Source organism: Canis lupus, chromosome 34 (assembly GCF_003254725.2).
Source record: "Canis lupus dingo isolate Sandy chromosome 34, ASM325472v2, whole genome shotgun sequence".
Classification (NCBI taxonomy): domain Eukaryota; kingdom Metazoa; phylum Chordata; class Mammalia; order Carnivora; family Canidae; genus Canis; species Canis lupus.
The window spans coordinates 272874-293888 of NC_064276.1; the positions used below are offsets into that span (position 1 = coordinate 272874).

Genomic DNA, 21015 nt, shown 5'->3' on the forward strand with positions numbered 1-21015 from the left:
CTTTTACACAGGACAAAAGCAGATGTTCAAAAATATTCTTGCTCGATGGAAGAAAGACATTTTTAAAAAAAAACTGCATAAAACCCAAAAAAACACACACAAATCCTGCAAGCTGCAGACATTTATGTCTATTAGTTTTCTGATACCCTGCAGCCTAGCCCCCACACTCCAAACACATGAACTCCATGGTTCTCCAGCACATGCTGGCTGGGAAATGAGAAGGAGAGGCAATGTGGCATCAGCACTCAGATGAAAAGTTCTCTAGCCATTGAGGGGCCCCACCGTGCCACTTTGTGTGAAGTCGTGGGCAGCAGAGGTGACCCATGCTTGTGTGGTACCCATGGACAGCAGAGGCCAAGGGGCAGAGGGCCTTTGGCCTCTTACCTGGTTCTACTACTCTCTCCTCCATGAACGAACAGAAGCTGTGGCCCCAAGCCAGGCTGCTCCCAGGCAGGCTCTGCAGGAGAGTGCCCTGCACGTGAGTGAGGAGCCCCTGGGCACCACCACACGGCGACGGCGACACCCCGCAGCAGGCCACTCTCAGCCCTACTCTACTGACTGCTCAGGAGCAGGGAAACTCTGAATACTCCTCTATTTGTTTGGCTTTTTCGGAAGCTAAGAACCTCTGTGTTTCCCAAAAGTCAAAAGGTTGTTCTTTTCACAAGCTTACTTAGGAGGAGTATCACTGCCACAAAGAAAGATTATCATAAAAACAAATCCTGTGTGTTTACTAGATTACTTAGTACTTGGTATACCTCTGACCATATCCATTATGGATAATGAGGTTCTTCTCTGCAATAAAATAATGGGTTCTTGATTCTTAATTTCTTCCTTTGGGAAGCTATTCCCAGGGCAATACAGCATTTATTATTACCCTGAATAGATAATCATCACTCAGGGGAACAGAAAGCTACTTTGGGGGGAAATAAGTAATCCTGTGATGCTCGCATAACATTCCCTTCGTGTGATTCCGCCTTTCAGAGATTCAAAGACTAAGAAATGTGAATGTTTAATCCACGGGCATAACCGTTCCTGATATTAAACACAAATTGTTAGCGGTGAAAGATCCAACAGCATCTGAAGGAGGCTTACATTTGAACTATAGTCTTCATGATGAATATTTATGCTTTTGGTTAATGTATTATCACTTGTCAGAAAAAAAAATGAAATAAATCAAGCTACCTTCTTACAGAAGAAACCAAAGATTTTCTTAGGGGGCAACCTGTAGATTTCCTTAAAGTTGAAATGGTCTCTAAATGAAGCAGGACATACACAAAGACACTCCCATGCAAAATGGTTAAAAAGAACATTCTGTAGTTAGTGGTTTGAACTGCATGACTGACTTGTTTCAGGTACTGACAGATGCCTCATTTATGTACAAATTTATCATATTTAATTAAGACTGGATCCAGAATGCCAGCAAGCAAAAGCCTTTTTCTGACACTCTAGCAAATGCATGAATCGCCTAAGAACACATCTAACTGAAATATGCTATCAACCATGCAATCTCCTGTTTTCATAGAGCCACATAACTCATTTCATATAACCATATACTAATTTTTACATAGCATTAAGAAGAAAAAAAAAACCGGCCCCGGAATGTTCTGCAGTGAGCCTGCCAAGCAGTTATCACTCTTCATGTCCTCTGCACAGCAGCTTAGCTGAAGCTCCGGTCTCAGGGGGTTGCAGGGTAAGTTTGGAAAGAGTTACAGCCCAGGTGAAGGAGGAAATGGATGGTTTCCCCCCACAAACCACAAAGCAATATCCAGTACATTTTATCTTAGGGTTGCTGGTTGTTTGGTTCAAAAATAAAGAAAAAAAAAAAGCCCTAACCAGTTAGGAATCCCTTTCACAATTATATTTTAATAATACCTCTACCAAAGGGAAAACATTGCTCTAACTTACAAAGCTAAGCACTTGAGAACTGGAATGAAAACAGTAAACAATGTTCAGACAAAAAGCCCAAGGTGTGCATGTGCGGTCCCCACAGCTACAGCCCCCTTCATCTACACGAGGGGTGGAGGGGACACAAACCTCAACTTTTTGTTTGATTTTAAACACACCCCACCCCGCCCCACCCCCCCAAGAACACTGAATGGCACTGAATTTTAGTTTTCACAGGACCATTCTGCAATTTCTTGAAAACTGCCCACTCCTATCCTAGGATAGCACATAACAAGACAGTGACAAAAGTCAAAAAAACACAAAGAAAAGACGGTCCGGGCAACTGTATTTGGAATTGTTCGTGTATCCAACACTGGGGGCGATCTCTGTGCCGCTGGGCCCCCGAAGGAGCCCCGGAGCCCAGGCTGGGGCGGGCAGCTTGCTACGAGCCCCCTGTGCCCCGTGGCCACGGCCACGGCCCGCTCTCCAGGCGGCTGGGCACCACAGGGGAAGGGAGGCCTGGCATTGCTCCAGGAGGGAACAGACACAGGCTCAGAGACCAAGGGAAGGAAGAGAACACCTCTGCCACGAAGGCCAGCTAGTGGCGCAGACTGCGTCCTTGGCTTCCACTGGCGCCCCTGTGGCAGGACGGCGGTGCCCCCGGCCAGGAAGGAAGCAAGAGCAGGAGGTGCGCAACCAGTCTCAGTGTTGGGCTCGGCCTCCGTGTGGGCTTGGCCTCGTGTGGGCTTGGAGGCAGAGGCCAGCTGTGCTGTGCACTGTGTGCGGGCTCTCTCTGGGGCTGGGGCAATGTGGGGGGGACGCTCAGTTTTCAGTTCTAGGTCCCGATCACGACAGGCACATCCCCTTCTTGTCACCAAAGACTCCCTTGTTTACACACTTCTGGGCCCCTGGGCCACGTCTTAGGAGATCCTGGCAACTTTAAGAGATGAAAATGGGAGAGGGGTCACCTTCGAGTTTCACACTTGGTCCCCCGGGGCAGGTTTCCGTGGCTGCGACCCCGGACAGAAGGGTAACTCTAGTCTTTCCATCTTGCAAGACTGCAAGGTGGAAGTCCATCTTCAGGACTGTGTGGCTTGTTCTTAATTTTAACAAGAGGTAACAAGAGAAACTTTCCTCAACTACGCATTTGAGAAAATGGACAATGGCTAAGACTAGGACAGTTTCTTAGAGTTGAATTTTCAAAGTGTGAGTAAAATATACATCATTTCACACAGAAAAAGCCTAGAAAAAAATGGAAATGTGTCCACACATCATCTGTTTGTATTTTTTCCTTCTGCTTCTCCTTCTGTAAATTCTTTTTTTTTTTTAACCGTTAGTGTACAGTTTCACAGAAATGATATGTTTTGGGGCGATGCTGTGCTTCTGTGTACAGTTTGATGTGAGGACTGTAAAAGCTGACTGGGAGCATGTGGGCTGTGGCTCCTCTCTCATGTCCCCAGCCAGTCCTCAGGGAGTCTCCATGGGCTAATTCCCAGCCTCATTACCCCCACACCCCTAGGCAACCTACCCTGGGTTTATGGACTTGCTTGCTCACCAACAAGGCCAACTTCGAGCACCTGCAGGAAATTCTTTGGAATAAAAAGCCATAAATTTGTGTTCATCCTGAAGTCTGGCTGAAGAAATATGCTTAGAAAGAGTACATACCAAACACAGATCACAGCTGAAGAGCAGGGGCCTGCTCCTTATCTAGAGGAAGAAAGGATTCCAGAGCCAGAAAGGTCATTTCTACTGAAGGCTCATAACCTGGGACTTGGAGGGACCTTTTTAGTCTATTTTTAATATTAACTTCAAAATCTGAAAACTTTAAAACTTCATGTTTACTCTAAGTAAGGCTAAATAAGTTTACCTTTCTTTGCCTTTTGGCTGGACATAGATACAAATCCAGTGTGTTCACTGTTTTGATTTTTGTCTCCCAAAACTGTCACCTGAAGTTCAGAATGACAAATACATCTCTGATTAGTGAAAAGTGAGAAAACAAAATTATTTTAAAACTGCAGTTTGCTCACAAGGAAAAAATAACCTTTAATGTAGTTTTCAGAGAACACAACCGCAGCAGGACCGTGTGTGTGTGTGTGTGTGTGTGTGTGCATGTGTTGAGTATGCACACATGCGTGCAGGTGAAGAACCTGCAGTTGAGTGTGATTCACAAGGATTTACCCGAGGTCACATCCGCAGGGGTCAGTGAAGACGGAGACACTGGTGGCCGGACCTCTACAGTAACAACACTATTCCCATTACACTAGCATGCATAGCCTGTCTTTAACTCCTTTAAAAACACATAAAGAGCAAAAAAGGTATGAGATAGAATTTAGTTTGCACAGTAACTCATGTGAAAGGCTTTCAGAGCTGAAACAATACAGTGTTGTGCTAAGCACTTTGGTTCAGGTTTCCCTGAACACACAGGAAATGGAGTGTCCTGAGCACGGGGCATCCCTGAGCAGCGGTGGGCAGGGCTGTGAACCCACATGCATACTTTTAGAACAGGTGTGCACTGGAGATTTCAGCAGAGACATCTTCCCTACATTTAGTCTTTCAAATGTTTTCCTTTAATTTATAAAAACAAAAACTGCATTGGTGAGAATCCACATTCTTCAAGAAAGAAACAGGAGATTTGAAGAGGGTTCAGGAGAATGATAAGGCACACAGTTGGCTTTGCATGTGCATCTGCTTATTGTTAGGAGGGTCACTGCATTATGCTTTTCCTTAGGAGAATATGTACAGCACTGGAATTGATTCCATGTGTCCTATAAAAGAGTACACTTATTTCAGAATGCTAACAAATTCAACAGTTCCACTATCTTATCAGAGTAACTGGGCTCTCCCACAGGAACCGTCTTAAAAGATAATTTATAGTTCTTGACCTTACCTAAAACTTGAGTTCTTTTCCTAACAATTGCTTCATAGTAAAACTCTCCGGGCTTATGGCTGTGCAAGTTATTGGTAATGGCAAGGTCTGCACATAAAACGGGCTTTCAGGAAAATTATTCCAAGCAGGAGTAATTCACATTTGAAGGAGAATGCTTCAATGAATATGTCAGAAAAGCAGAAAAACAGCCTTTCCCCAAGGTACTCCAAAAAAATGAACCCCCAGATTGTCTAAAGAACGGTTCTGCAATCACTCTCTATGATTTGATTTGCTGCGTATTCTAAAGTTATTTTGGGATTTATTTCTTGGGTTACTCAAAATCATTTTTCTTTTTCAAACTGATGTACATCTATTTCCCCATAATCAATTTAATAAGTAGAATCACATGTATTAAAATACCATTCTGATATAATGTGGAATCTTGGAAACTGCCTTGGAATTGCGATGAAAGTTTGGGAAGAGATGGACAGTCGTATTTTTCAGGAAAAAAAAAATTAGAGTTTTGCTTTCTCTTATCTATCCTTTACTATGAAGAGATTAGATTTTTTTCCCATGAAAATTCCAGTGGGTATCAATTTCTTTCCAAATTTGTGTTAGCTTAAAAATTTTGTGGTGACGGCTTGAATAACATCACTTGGACTTTCCGTTAAAATCTGAGAACTGCCAGAATGAGAGTATAGCTAGGGGAAATGAACAATATGATAGTGTAACTATCCTCTAGTATTTAAAAAGTTAAATAATGTCCCTTCAGAAGAATTTCTACAGAACTAAAATAACACTAGGATTCAAATTCTCTCTATAAAAATGCTATGAGAAAAAAAAGAGAATGGCATGTCTTCTAAAATTCATTATCTCTTGGCAAAATTGCTCATTAAAATATTTTGGTCTAAGCTTTGGGGATGTTTATACGACACTGGGAGTGGTGCTTGACTGTTACTCCCATTTTGCAGACAAAGAAATGAGGTTCAGAGACATACGGAGATTTTCTCAAGACCCCAAGCTACTGAGTGGCTTAGACTTTTAATGAGACTTTCTTAAAACTGTTCTTTATCTTTCACAGACGTTCTTATTATTTTCAGTGAAGAGATCTTATGGATCATCCACTTTCACCCACTTGGTACAGAATAATGCCTAGTGTGTGGTGTCACTGATGGACCTGCCCAGCCTGGACACCTCCAGAAGGAAGGGCGTTCTCAAATGATGAAACTACCATGTATATGATAAAAGTTACGGTCGATGACTCAGAAACGTTTTGATAGCTTTGTGAACAAAAATTAAACAGAGTATTTATAAAAATAATGTTTACACCAACAAATTTGATATTCACGCAGCCAACACTTATCTCTCCCAGGGCCAAATAATTTCCTTGTCCTCTTCTAGTATTTCATGAACAAACACATGTGTAAACAGTGCCATGTCCCCCTCAGCCCCTTCTTGATGGGTCCCTCCACCTCATCTCTCCTCTCTTGAGCTCACCATAAACTGGAAGCGCCCAGAAGGTCTCACCAGATCTCCTCAGTGTCCCTCCTGCTGCCTGCTTCTGGAGCACAGATGTGAACAGCGGCTGGTCAGAGTGAGGGCAAGCCTCAGAAGTGCACCAGGGCCAGGCCCGAGATCCTGGCAGGAGTCATCCCCACTTGTAGACCAGAGGCAGCCTACTGAGAAACTCATTTATGGCCACGCAGTCTGGACAGATGTTGAAAGTGGCTGCTGAAAAGCCAGCCTCCTCTGGAGTGCTGCAGGGCAGCTGTTCCGTGGAGACCCACAGACCTCGTTTCTCCCCTCACTTCATTCTTTTGTATCCTGCTGCTTTTCCTCAACATGGACCTTACTGACTTCTCAAATGACCTTTACAGGAATCACATTTTCTTAACTCAGCTCTGTGTGTAAAGCCAAAGCCTGACACACTCACTCCCCTGAATATACACGGGGTGTTGCCGGAGCAAAACTTTACATTATCTTATTAGATGCCTGCAGTTCCTAAGAGGAGGGACCAGAGAATCTAAATATAAATGCAGGAAACTGCCATTTTTCTGGAATAGTCTGAGCTGCCTCCCTGCAATTAAACCTAAAACATACCTAAGACCAACTAAAATCATAAGTAGGCAATTTGTGGCAAAGATCAGACGGTTTACATGCCATTTACAAGAAAGAAAGGATAATCAAAAGCAGGCCCCAGATATTAAGAATGCCTTCCAGCCGAGCAATCAATCAGCTCCTCGACCGCTCCGAGAGCCCGCCAACAGCACAGCCCCACGCAGCCCCTTTCCCGGCTGGCAGCAGATACCACGCTTCGGCGTTAAAGCACAAACATTTCTGTTTCAAAGCATGCAGTGACCACGCCAGCGGCCACTCTGAGGATGGCGGACGCGTGTACCTAGGTCGAGGATCCAGTACTTGCAGGTGCCAGGCTGCGCGCCGCCACGGTGTGCTGAGCCGCCCCGGGACAGCTGGGTTCCGTTGGGCATGGTGGGGGCTGCTGCCCCGTCCGGCCTGGGAGCAGCCCAGGCTCCCGTCTGCAGCCGAGCAGGAAAGCAGGCTCCTGGCTCCTGGCTCCCGGGTTCCCGGGCGGCTGCTGGCGCTGTTCTCCAGCTGCCTCTCCGAGCGAGCGGGCTGGTGGGCGCCCGGATTACATCCTACCGCACTGACTCTAATTGGAGCTCACGGAAATTCTGAGGGCGCGCCGAGAGCCAGATGTTTCTCTTCTACACTGGCCAAAGCTGCGATTTCCTTACTCGCTCAAGTGTCAAGTGACGGATGCCCTCCCCACGCCGGGCTTTCTGACTTGGGCTTTGTGTAGGTTTGCGTGGGGGTCTTCCCTGAGACATACAACAAATAGTGCCTCCTGATGTGACTTGATAACAGAAAGAAACGCAACGCAATTCGGTCGACAGCCAACTGGTTACATCACTGTGCTAAAATGCCACTCCTCACTTATTAGAAACATCTTCCTCCTTTCTTACAAGCAGCAGCCATGCAAGTGAAAATAAAAATCTTTACTTGTGATTTGTAAAGGCGTTTTTACTAAAGCATCTTAAAAGCTCATTTTTGTCCATTTCAGAAATTGAAGATTTTCTCTAGCCTACAGTAACGCTTACTCTTTCCTTGAAAGTTTCCATGTGTTCTCTTCCTTGTCTCACACAGCACAATGACTTCATAGGCGATATTCCACTATTCAACAATCACGAAATCTGACTTCTCCACTTCTAGGTAAGTGTGTGCACTCTCCTGTTTCTCATTAATTTGAGAAGCATTCACAGTGCTCTCCACACTGTACTGTGATGGCCCATCTCCTGCTCTAAGGCAGTCACCTGGAATGTTCTTCACATGTCTAAAACTGTAACGTGGCCCTCAGTTACTTAAACGTTTCCTAAAGGGGTGTTATTGGTTGAAGCTTGTACTTAACAAAATCACACACTGGCTTCCCAAGTTCTGAGTAGCAATTCTTCTATCTCTGTTTTATTTAACCTAAGAGCATAAGCGATTTTGAGTGCTTTTATTGTTTGCTAAGAAAAAATGTTGTCTTTTTAGTTCCTTAAAAGTTAAACTTGTATTCTCCCTCCCCAATGCCCATGTTAATTGCAAAGAAAAATTTAAAAATTCTCAAATTAAAAAAAAAAAGTGAAAATAGCAAAGACTTCTGGTTTCTTTCTCAGTTTCATACAATCCACAACTACAAAAAAAAAAAAAAAAAAACACACAAAGAAATCCAAAGCACCCAAAGAAACCTGTCTTGAGCACCTGTAACGGTTCCCTAAAACAAACTGCGACAAAGTAGGATATGTCTCATATTCTTCTCAAAAGACCAAAAAGCAAAGCTAAGGTTGTTTTTCCCCTGAGATAGATCCAGATGGCGTACTCCTGCCAGGACCAAGTAAGAGGCGGCATTCTGCACAGAGCACTTTTTATGCAAGAAAACTTTATTACTGAATAAATGCCCATCTCTCTTATTGGCAAAACAAAACAAAAACACAAGGTAGTAAAATTATGTCCTAAAGGAAATCAAGGTAACTGACATTCTAAGGCTTCATTTGCTATAATCTTTATTAAGTATTTTACTTCATCCCTTTCCAAAAATACAGACTGCCAAACAAGGGCTATTAATTAAAAACAAAAAAACGAACTATCTGGGAAATTAATTACTTTATGGGCAATGTATGTTCTTTACTACAGAACAAGGGACTGATGCTTAAAAAAGAATACAATTCTGGCTAAGATACCTGTGAAATTTCCCTAGTAACTGCCTTATTCAAGCGTCGAGTTCACACCTGTGAGAGAAATTTAACACAGAAGGAATACGGGAATAAAGGAAGGCAGGCTTCTATTTGTGCAAGTGTGAGGTTACTATACAGCGTTTACTACGTAATGTGGTCCATTATAAAGTGTGTAAAGATAAATTATGTTAGGTAAAGGCATTGCATGAGTGCTACCTGTGAGGAGTGATAATCTAACCCACCTGACTGACAGGCATGGAACCAGCCCATGAGCTGGTGTCAGTAAGTGGAAGGCGCCGAGGCAAAGTCGGTAGAAAACCCAAATCACGGGGCAGAAGCTTCCCTGAAGTAGGTTCATGACCTCTAAGGCTGACTTCTACTTTGGTGGTATGACCAGAATTCACTGCAAGAGTCTGCACCAAGTTCAGGCAAGAGAGACCCAGGGTGACTTTGGGAGCCCGCGGACAGAAAAGCTGGGTGGGCACTGTAGCCACAGCCGGGGAAGGGGAAGGCAGGGAGGGCAGCGGCTGGGACCTCAGTTTCCTGGAAGCGGCTGTGAAGAGGTGAATTCCTTGTGCCGGCAAGGAATTCAGAAGCAATGGAGAAGTTTGAGAATGGGTGTGATGGGGTCAAAGTTCTGAGCACAGAGTGTGCCAACCTGCAGTGCGAGAACTTATCAGGTGGGAAAAGAAAGGTCTCAGTATGATGAAGTCCTGTTTCTTTACATAGGTGCAAACACTTCAGAGACAGAGAGACCGGGATCCCTGGGTGGCGCAGCGGTTTGGCGCCTGCCTTTGGCCCAGGGCGCAATCCTGGAGACCCGGGATCGAATCCCACGTTAGGCTCCCAGTGCATGGAGCCTGCTTCTCCCTCTGCCTGTGTCTCTGCCTCTCTCTCTTTCTCTCTCTCTGTGTGACTATCATAAATAAAAATTAAAAAACAAAAAACAGAGACAGAGAGACCATGAATTCAGACTTGTGTGTACACAGGAAAGTATGAATATGTGTCCACTGAGAAGACATAAAGGTCATGATAACACACAGCAATGAGCACACCTAGCACCCAGATCTTAGCTTTTCATTTCATTCTCCAATAAAAAGGAATGAGGGCTTCTTGGAGAAATGGCTGATCTAGGACTGCAGCAAGAAAAACCCAAGATGAGTTGGGAAAATCCTGTGGTGTGAGAAAGCAAGGAAGCACACAAAAAATGATGGGGTATGTCCAAATCCAAAACGCCAACCTAAAGGAGCTCTTAATGGCCAAAGCTGGAATAATTTCAGTAACAGAATAAATAATGATAGTATTGGATTATGATCCAGAGAATAAAATAAATACCCACGATTCCACACTGATGCAAAATAACTGAGGGAGGGGCAGGGCCAGATGGCGGAAGAGTGGGTCCTCACCTCACCTGGCCCCACCAACTCACCTGGATAACTTGCAAACCATCCTGAACACCTGTGAACTCGACCTGAGACTTAAAGAGAGGACAGCCAGACGCTACAGAGAGAAAGGTTTTCGCTTCTAGCAAGGTAGGAAGGTGGGAAAAAATAAAGAACCAAGTGGGGGAGGGGCCTGCAAGGAGCTGGGTTAAAGGGGGCAGGGAGACTCGGGAACTTTAAAAATCTGCACTGGATTCTTCCCAGATGAAAAAGTGCTCAGCAGGGAACTCGGGCAGTATCCCAGAAGGGGCAGGGATGCCTCCATTCCTGGGGTCGCTAGGAGAAGGAGGGGCGTCCGGGGTAAGTGCACCTACACCACAGCCAGTCTCGTAAAGGGCTGGAGCATGCCAGTGGGGCCTCAGGGAGAAGCCGGTGGGTCAGGAGGGGGCTCCGGGAGGGGGTTGGGGGCACTGAGCCCCCTGGAGTGCGGGTCCAGCAGCACAGGCCCTGGATCCCAGGGCGCTGGGGACACAGCCCCACATCCTACGCTCCCCCGGGGAGGGGCGGGGGTGGAGAGGGCTCAAGACAGTGAGGATGCTCCCCCCCTGCTGCCGGGTGCCCCCAGCTGTGCAGGTCAGCACCCCCCGCCCTGGGAGCACCTAGGCCAGTGCAGACTGGGAGCTGCAGTGGTTACTGGGGAGCTGACTCCAGGGCTGGGGAGCTGGCCACCACCAGTAGTGGTGTTCCTCCTGGTGTCAACCTATGCCTGGGGGATCAGGCCCCCAAGGGACAGAGAACTCAGAGTCAGCTTCCACTGAGCCGGCACCAGCACTGGCGGGGTGGAGGGAGGGTGGGGGCAGCTCCCACAGGTACATATACCTGAGAGTCAGCACAGCAGGCCCCTCCCCCAGAGACCAGCTGGAAGGACACGGTAAGAGCAAGTTCTGGACCGAGCAGCACTGGAAAGCTCCAGGACCAAAGGAAAATCAAGGGAAAATAATATATACAATTAGAGGGTCCCTTCTGTAAATTTTTTTTTCCTTTTTCCATTAAACTCATTTTTATGTCAGACTAAAAATTTCCAATATTTTTTCTCTTTTCCCACCTTAACTACAATATTTTACCACCTCTTCATGTTTAAGTTTCTTCCTTTTTGACTTTCATATTTCTACAATTATATATCTTAAATATATTTTCCACCCCTAGATTCCCTTCAACGTATTCAAGTCAATTTTGGGAGATATACGTGATACGGGTTTTTGTTTTTTTGCTTTTCTCTGCCTCATTTTGCTTTACAATGTTGGAAGTTAGTACCTTCTAACACATGACCAGCATGCACCCAGAACCAAGTGGCACACCGGGCTGGTTCATTCTGAGATTATATTCTCTCTTCATTCCCTATCTGCCCCCCTCTTTATCTCGTTTATGTTTTGGTGGTCAGGGTTGGGGCTCTCTACAAATATTGCTGGTGTATATAGATTTGGGACTGAGCATCTTCTAACATACAGAACAAAATACACTCAGAACCAAAAGGATCACCCTCTAGGACCCTCAGGTAGAGTACTTCTCCTTCCACTACCACTTCCTCACCACCATCATCTCCCAGTCCCCCTCTTTTTTCTTATTTACTTCTTTTCCTTTTTTTTCTTCTTCTTCTTTGGGGTTCTTGGCCTTTTATTTTTTACTACTTTGTTTTAAAATTTGTCTTTCACTTTAGTGGTCCTTTTGTTTTATTCTGTTCTGATCTTCATTTTCATTTTCTGGTCTCTGACCTCACTGGAATCATCTAGGGTGGATTTTACTTAGGTTGTGGTTCATATTCTTGACTCAGCCCACTCATAAAGCCACTCTGCACTGAACAAAATGACTAAAAGGAAGAATTCACCACAAAAGAAAGAACCAGAAACAGTACTCTGCCATAGAGTTATGGAAAGTGGATTTCAATACAATGTCAGAAACCCAATTCAAAAGCACAATTATACAGCTACTGGTGGCTCTGGAAAAAAGCATAAAGGACTCTAGAGACACTTACTGCAGAACTGAGATCTAATCAGGCCAAAATTAAAAATCAATTAAATGAGATGCAATCCAAACTGGAGATCCTAATGACCAGGGTAAATGAGGTGGAGGAGAGAGTGACAACACAGAAGACAAGCTGATGGCAAGGAAGGAAGCTGAGGATAAAAGAGAAAAACAATTAAGAGCCCATGAGGAAAGGGTTAGGGAAATAAATGATAGCTTGAGAAGGAAGAATCTACATATAATTGGGGTTCCAGAAGAGACTGAGAGAGGGAGAGGGGACCACAAAGTATATCTGAACAAATCATAGCTGAGAACTTCCCTAACTTGGGGAGGGAAACAGGCATTCAGATCCAGGACAGAGAGAGCCCCCCCCCCCCAAAAAAAAAAAAAACGTTCAACACACCTCGACATTTAATAGTGAAACTTGCAAATTCCAAAAGATAAAGAGAAAATCCTTAAAGCATCAAGAGACAAGAGATCCCTAACTTAGATGGGGAGAAATATCAGATTAACAGCAGACCTCTCCACAGAGACCTGGCAGGCCAGAAACAGCTGGCAGGATATATTCAGGGTCCTAAATGAGAAGAACATGCAACCAAAGAGAATACTCTATCCAGCAAGGCTCTCATTCAGAATAGAAGGAGAGATAAAGAGCTTCCAAGATAAGTAGAAACTGAAAGAATATGAGACCACCAAACCAGCTCTGCAAGAAACATTAAGGGGGACCCTGTAAAAGAAAGAGGAAGTCCAAAGAAACAATCCACAAAAACAGGGACTGCATAGGTGATATGATGACACTAAATTTGTATCTTTCAGTAGTAACTCTGAACATGAATGGACTGAATGATCCCATCAAAAAATGCAGGGTTTCAGACTGGATAAAAAAGCAGGACCTACCTATTTGCTGTCTACAAGAGACTCATTTTAGACCTAAGGACACCTACAGCCTAAAAATGAAGGGGTATAGAACCATTTACCATTCAAATGGTCCTCAAAAGAAAGCTGGGGTAGCCATCCTCATATTAGATAAATTAAAGTTTATCCCAAAGACTGTTGTAAGAGACGAAGAGGGACACTATATCATATTTAAAGGTTCTATCCAACAAGAAGATCTAACAATCATGAATATTTATGCCACCTAATGTGGGAGCTGTCAAGTGTGTTAATCAATTAATAACCAAAGTAAAGACATACTTAGATAACAATACACTAACACTGGGAGACTTCTACATGGCGATTTCTACAAATGACACATCTTCTAAGCACAACATCAACAATGAAACAAGGGCTTTAAATGATACACTGGACCAGATGGATTTCACAGATATATACAGAACCTTGCATCCAAACGCAACTGAATACACATTTTACTCAAATGCACATGGAACTTTCTCCAGAACAGACCACATAGTGGGTCACAAATCAAGTCTTAACCGATACCAAAAGATTGGGATCATCCCCTACATATTTTCAGACCACAATGCTTTGAAACTAGAACTTGATCACAAGAAGAAATTGGGAAGAAATTCAAACACATGAAGGTTAAAAAGCATCCTACCAAAAGATGAATGTGTCAACCAGGAAAATAGAGAAGAATTAAAAAGATTCACGGAAACTAATGAAATGAAGATACAACCATTCAAAATTTTTGGGACACGGCAAAAGCAGTCCTAAGAGGGAAATACATCACAACACAAGTCTCCCTCAAAAAAATTGGAAACAACTCAAATACACAAGCTAACCTCCTACCTAAAGGAACTGGAGAAAGAACAGCAAATAAAACCTATGCCCAGCAGAAGAAGAGAGTTAATAAAGATCCGAGCAGAACTCACTGAACTAGAGACCAGAAGAACTGTGGAACAGATCAACAAAACCGGGAGTTGGCTCTTTGAAAGAATTAATAAGATAGATAAACCATTAGTCAGCCTTATTAAAAAAAAAGACTCAAATTAATAAAATCATCAATGAAAGAGGAGAGATCGCAACCAATACCAAGGAAATATAAACGATTTTAAAAACATGTCATGAGACCTATATGCCAATAAATTAGGCAATCTAGAAGAAATGGACGCACTACTGGAAAACCACAAACTACCAAAACTGGAACAGGAAGAAATAGAAAACCTGAACAGGCCAATAACCAGGGAGGAAATTGAAGCAGTCATCAAAAACCTCCCAAGACACAAGAGTCCAGGGCCAGATGGCTTCCCGGGGGAATTCTATCAAATGTTTAAAGAAACAATACCTATTCTTCTAAAGCTGTTGTGAAGGATAGAAGGGAACAGAATACTTCCAAACTTGTTTTATGAGGCCAGCATCACCTTGATCTCAAAACCAGACAAAGACCTCATCAAAAAGGAGAATTATAGACCAATATCCCTGATGAACACAAGAGGCAAAAATTGTCAACAGGACACTAGCCAATAGGATCCAACAGTACATTAAGAAGATTATTCACCATGACCAAGTGGGATTTATCCCCGGGATGCAAGGCTGGTTCAACACTCGTAAAACAATCAACGTGATAGATCATATCAACGAGAAAAAACAAGAACCATAGGATCCTCTCATTGGATGCAGAGAAAGCATTTGAAAAAATACAGCATCCATTCCTGATCAAAACTCTTCAGAGTGTAGGGATAGAGGGAACATTCCTCAACATCTTAAAAGCCACGTATGAAAGCCCACAGCAAATATCATTCTCAATGGGGAAACACTAGGAGGCTTTCCCCTAAGATCAGGAACAAGACAGGGATGTCCACTCTCACCACTGCTGTTCAACATAGTACTGGAAGTCCTAGCCTCAGCAATCAGACAACAAAAAGAAATAAAAGGCATTCAAATTGGCAAAGAAGAAGTCAAACTCTCCCTCTTTGCCGATGACATGATACTCTACATAGAAAACCCAAAAGACTCCACCCCAACATTGTTAGAACTCATACAGCAATTTGGTAGCGTGGCAGGATACAAAATCAATGCCCAGAAGTCAGTGGCATTTCTATAAACTAACAATGAGACTGAAGAAAGAGAAATTAAAGAGTCAATCCCATTTACAATTGCACCCAAAAGCATAAGATACCTAGGAATAAACCTAACCAAAGAGGTAAAGCATCTATACCCTCAAAACTATAGAACACTTCTGAAAGAAATTGAGGAAGACACAAAGAGATGGAAAAATATTCCATGCTCATGGATTGGTAGAATTAATATTGTGAAAATGTCAATATTACCCAGGGCAATATACACGTTTAATGTAATCCCTATCAAAATACCACGATGGACTTTCTTCAGAGAGTTGGAACAAATTATTTTAAGCTTTGTGTGGAATCAGAAAAGACCCCGAATAGCTAGGGGAATATTAAAAAAGAAAACCATATCTGGGGGCATCACAATGCCAGATTTCAGGTTGTACTACAAAGCTGTGGTCATCAAGACAGTGTGGTACTGGCACAAAAACAGACACATAGATCAATGGAACAGAATAGAGAATCCAGAAGTGTAACCTCAACTTTATGGTCAACTAATATTCGATAAAGGAGGAAAGACTATCCACTGGAAGAAAGACAGTCTCTTCAATAAATGGTGCTGGGAAAATTGGACATCCACATGCAGAAGAATGAAACTAGACCACTCTCTTACACCATACACAAAGATAAACTCAAAATGGATGAAAGATCTAAGTGTGAGACAAGATTCCATCAAAATCCTAGAGGAGAACACAGGCAACACCCTTTTTGAACTTGGCTGCAGTAACTTCTTGCAAGATACATCCATGAAGGCAAGAGAAACAAAAGCAAAAATGAACTATTGGGATTTCATCAAGATAAGAAGCTTCTGCACAGCAAAAGAAACAGTTAACAAAACTAAAAGACAACCTACAGAATGGGAGAAGATATTTGCAAATGACGTATCAGATAAAGGGCTAGTTTCCAAGATCTATAAAGAACTTATTAAACTCAACACCAAAGAAACAAACAATCCAATCATGAACTGGGTAAAAGACATGAACAGAAATCTCACAGAGGAAGACATAGACATGGCCAACACGCATATGAGAAAATGCTCCGCATCACTTGCCATCAGGGAAATACAAATCAAAACCACAATGAGATCCCACCTCACACCAGTGAGAATGGGGAAAATTAACAAGACAGGAAACCACAAATGTTGGAGAGGATGCGGAGAAAAGGGAACCCTCTTGCACTGTTGGTGGGAATGTGAACTGGTGCAGCCACTCTGGAAAACTGTGTGGAGGTTCCTCAAAGAGTTAAAAATAAACTACTGTACGACCCAGCAATTGCACTGCTGGGGATGTACCCCAAAGATACAGATGCAGTGAAGTGGAAGGACACCTGCACCCCAAAGTTTATAGCAGCAATGTCTATGGTGGCCAAACTGTGGAAGGAGCCTCGGTGTCCATCGAAAGATGAATGGATAAAGAAGCTGTGGTCTATGTACGCAGTAGAATATTACTCAGCCATTAGAAACGACAAATACTCATCATTTGCTTCAAGGTGGATGGAACTGGAGGGTATTATGCTGAGTGAAGTAAGTCAATCAGAGGAGGACAATCATCATATGGTTTTACTCATATGGAGAATAGAAGAAATAGTGAAAGGGATTATAATGGAAAGGAGCGGAACTGAGTAGGAAAAATCAGAGAGGGAGACAAACCATGAGAGAGTCCTAACTCTGGGAAACAAATAAGGGGTGATGGAAGGGGCAGTGGGCGGGGGGATGGGATGACTGGTTGATGGGCACGGAGTGGGGCACTTGACGGGATGAGCATTGGGTGTTATATTATATGTAAGCAAATCAAACTCCAATAAAAAATATATATGAGTGAGGCAGAGGCACAGCTCTTTCTTTCAGAACTCTAATAAGTTTAAAATAAATGAGATGGGAATCACCAGTAGGCAAACAGTACAGTAACAATGGCTGTGGGCAAGAGCCACTGATGTTAAAATGAGGGGGAAAAGCAGGATGTGAAACAATATTTGCATTGTTTCAAAACATCTCCTACATGGTATTTTATATATTAATTGGAAAGAGAAAAACAGTCACTTTACAGTGGAGAAACAGTGCAGTAACTACCATAACCATGCGATCAAGGTCACCACCACCACCAGCAATGAGGCGTGTTGGGATCCTCTGGAGTCCCTGATTTGCACAGAGACGGACATAATGTCAGCTTGTGGTGTTCTTCCCAAAGATGCAGGAGCCCCATTTAGTCATGAGAAAACATCAGAGAAACCCAATTTGAGGGACTACTTATTAACAAAATAAAGGACTGGTAATATCTCAAAAGTGTCAAGGTCATTTAAAAAAAGCTTTCAAGGGCAGCGCCAGGGGCCCAGCGGTTTAGCCCAGGGTATGATCCTGGAGCCCCGGGATCTAGTCCCACGTCGGGCTCCCTGCATGGAGCCTGCTTTTCCCTCTGCCCATCTCTCTCTCTCTCTCTGTCATGAATAAATAAATAAAATCTTAAATAAATAAACAAATAAATAAATAAATAAAAAAGGTTTCAAAGTCTTGAAAGCAAAAAAGGTAGAGGAGCTACCATAGATTGGAAAAGACCAAATATGACATGGGCCCTAGACTGGATCCTGAGCCAGGAACAAGATATTAAAGCAAAACCTGATAAAAGGCTGTGGCACAGTTAACAGAACTGCATCAGGTTCCTCTGGGTTGTGACCATGGAACCAGGGTCATGTGACATGTGGGGGAAGGGTGGCGGGGGGGGGGGGGGGGGGGGAATGACACTAGGTAAAGGGGATCCAGGAAGTCCTTGTACTATTTCTGCAGTTTTTCTGTAAGTCTAAAATTACTTCAAAATAAGAATTTTTTAAAAAATAAATTGAGAGTTATGGGTACATAAATACAAATAGCTACAGAACTTGAGTGTAAAAAAAGAAAAATGGGCAAATTCAGAGATGAAATTTTCTGCAAAAGAAACATATTAGGCAAACTAATGACTTGTAAACAAAGGGATCTATGGTTTACTGGAAAAAAAATAGATGGAAGGAATATAAAATCATCGTTTGCCTGCATATATGTGGGGTAAAACTAATAATCTCATTCTCATGAAAATAAAGGTATTTGTATTTAAACCAGTTGAAAAGAAAAATTGTTTTGGTCAAAACAGTCCCCCCAAAAAATCACTTTTCATGTAATCTTCTCCTGTAATAGTCATTCCTCAAATATTTAAAATTAGAATTCCAATGTTCAAGTGCCTAATATTAATTGATCCAAAAAAAAAAATGTAGGAAAGTCATTTTTGCCAAAGACGGTCTTAAGAAAAAAAAAACCAGGACCAAAAAAAAAAAAAAAAAAAAAAAGGTTCATATACAAACGGTGTTATTAAAACCAGGACTAAAAATAAACTTAATAGAAAGCTCTTTGTAAAACTAGAACTCAGATAAGCCAAAGGGCCTAAAGTCTTTCTAGTCTGAAGAGGAAACAAGCATTAATAACTAGGGAGCTAATACAGGATGAAAAGGTCTCCCCAATCTTCAATGCAACAGCAGCTATGTTTTGATGTTGAGACTCCAATGACATAACTCTGAGGAATAGTACCTACGATTTCCTCTAAAAATTACTAGTATCTTCCTGAGCCTTGAAATATTCTTCATGACCCTGCGGGGCTTCCAGTAGCCTGCCTCCAGCCAATCCTGAACCCCCAACTAACAGGAGCCCCAGGGGGGGCCCCCCCGCCTGCCCCAGCTCTGCATCCCTGGCGGTTCCCCACTGTGGGCAAGTCCTAGGGCTGGACTGGGTGCAGCTGTACCACCAGGGTCGAGCTTCTCAGGTTCCAGGCACAAAGATACTCCTGTTTAGGGGTCGTTTTGTCCCGCTCGGTAGCCCACAGATAACACCTCCTGCTCTGGAGGGAGCGGGTGGGATGACTCAATCCTGCTTCTTAGGGCTCCATTCAGCACATTATTTCCTGCTGCTTTCGAGCACAGTTGCCAATCCACAAAAGCACCTTTATTGAGGCATTCAAACACTCCGTTTGGGTGCCAAAAATTTGATAGGCTCCTTTTCATTGCTTTCCTTATTATCTTTTCACAAACTATGTGAGTTTTTCTCTTACATTAACAAAACACACATTCAAGCACTCCTTTTTTACATTTCACTTTAACTCACTGTGTGACATTCTCTGTTTGCACCAGCACTGGGGGTTATTTGCAGAATGGCAACATGAGAGGGGAACCTCACAAAAGTGTTCCCTAAAAAATAACAAAAAACAGCAGTGTTCAAAAAATTAGAGCGATGTCACCAAACCGATAGCCAATACATTCTCTGATGTCCCAATTCTGCTCAACTCGAGAGTGGGATGCTGGCCACAAAATCACTGGGGGAGAAAGACTGGGAAGACCCGACAGGAAGCTTACTTCCCCAGATTTGTCAAGAAAAACCACCAAGCGCCAGATTTTGATTGTTCTGGGGTGGAGGGGAGGAGGGAGAAAATGTTTACTCAGGGGAATGGTTTTTCCATTCATTTACTCACAGAAAGCTCATGGAGGATAAAACTATTTTCTTTCTTTCTAAGATTTTATTTATTTATTCATGAAAGACACAGAGAGAGACAGAGGCAGAGGGAGAAACGGGCTCACTAAGGGGAGCCCCATGTGGGACTTGATCCCAAGACCCCGGGATCACTCCCTGAGCTGAAGGCTGACACTCAACCACTGAGCCACCGGAGTGTCCCAAAGCTAGAGGAGGAGGAAAAGGAGAGAAGTGGCCCAAAGGAAAGAAAACAAGACAGATTCCCACAAAGAGGACTTCTTTGGGTGATGGAAGGCAACTGGAATTACCATAATTCAAATGAGAAAGTTAAAATGGAACCTTCTCAGACAAAGGGATTGCTGGAGGGGCTGTGGCCTCTTGGGAGGGTACAACATAGCTCCAGGAAGGCACATAGTCTCAGTCATAGTGGGCTTTGGAGGCCAGCTTCTGGGATAGCTCCTCCACAAACAATGGCTGGTCTGAGCAACGGAGTTTGTCTCAAGAGGCTATAGTCTGTCCCCTGGACCAAAGGCGCCTTCCAGCTTGTGTGGAAGCAGCACACACGGTGGGGAAGAGAGCTGTGGGGTCTGACTGCTGTTCTCAAATTTCCAGTTTCCAACACTAAGCGCGGTCAAATTAATTTCTCTGTGCCTCTATCTTCTCTTCCTACAATAGGAATGATATGGCATATAGTGCCCTTCGGTCCCTGAAGACTAAATGTAGAGACAAGAGGCGCAGTGCCAGGCAGCCCCGGTGGCTCAGTGGTTTAGTGCCATCTTCAGCCCAGGGCATGATCCTGGAGACCCAGGATCGAATCCCACATCAGGCTCCTTGCATGGAGCCTGCTTCTCCCTCTGCCTGTGTCTCTGCCTCTCTCTCTGTGTGTGTCTCTCATGAATAAATAAATAAAATCTTAAAAAAAAAAAAAAAACGCAGCGCAGTGCCAGGCACACTGCAAGCCATCACACATCCCATCTGCTATTACTGTGGGGGTTTTTTTTGGAGAGAGAGAGCACGCATGTGCAAGCACGTATGCAAGAGCATGGGGTGGGGGCAGAGGGAGAGAGAGAATCTCAAGCAAATGCGATGCTCAGCATGGAGCCTGACGCAGGGCTCG

General features: G+C 43.5%; 1 protein-coding gene across 4 annotated transcripts in view; it reads right to left on the reverse strand.

The window, feature by feature from the left end:
• The window catches only part of TRIO (trio Rho guanine nucleotide exchange factor), a 354351-nt gene that overhangs the window by 51952 nt on the left and 281384 nt on the right, over nt 1–21015 (reverse strand). The window contains exon 35 of one of the 4 annotated variants that reach the window (XM_025451456.3): nt 3161–4649. The exons of the other annotated variants lie outside the window; for them this stretch is intronic. Within the exon in view, the coding sequence (XP_025307241.3) occupies nt 4609–4649 (41 nt within the window). The 3' untranslated portion in view covers nt 3161–4608. Of the gene's footprint in view, nt 1–3160; nt 4650–21015 lie in introns of those variants that run through there. 4 annotated transcript variants of the gene reach the window in all.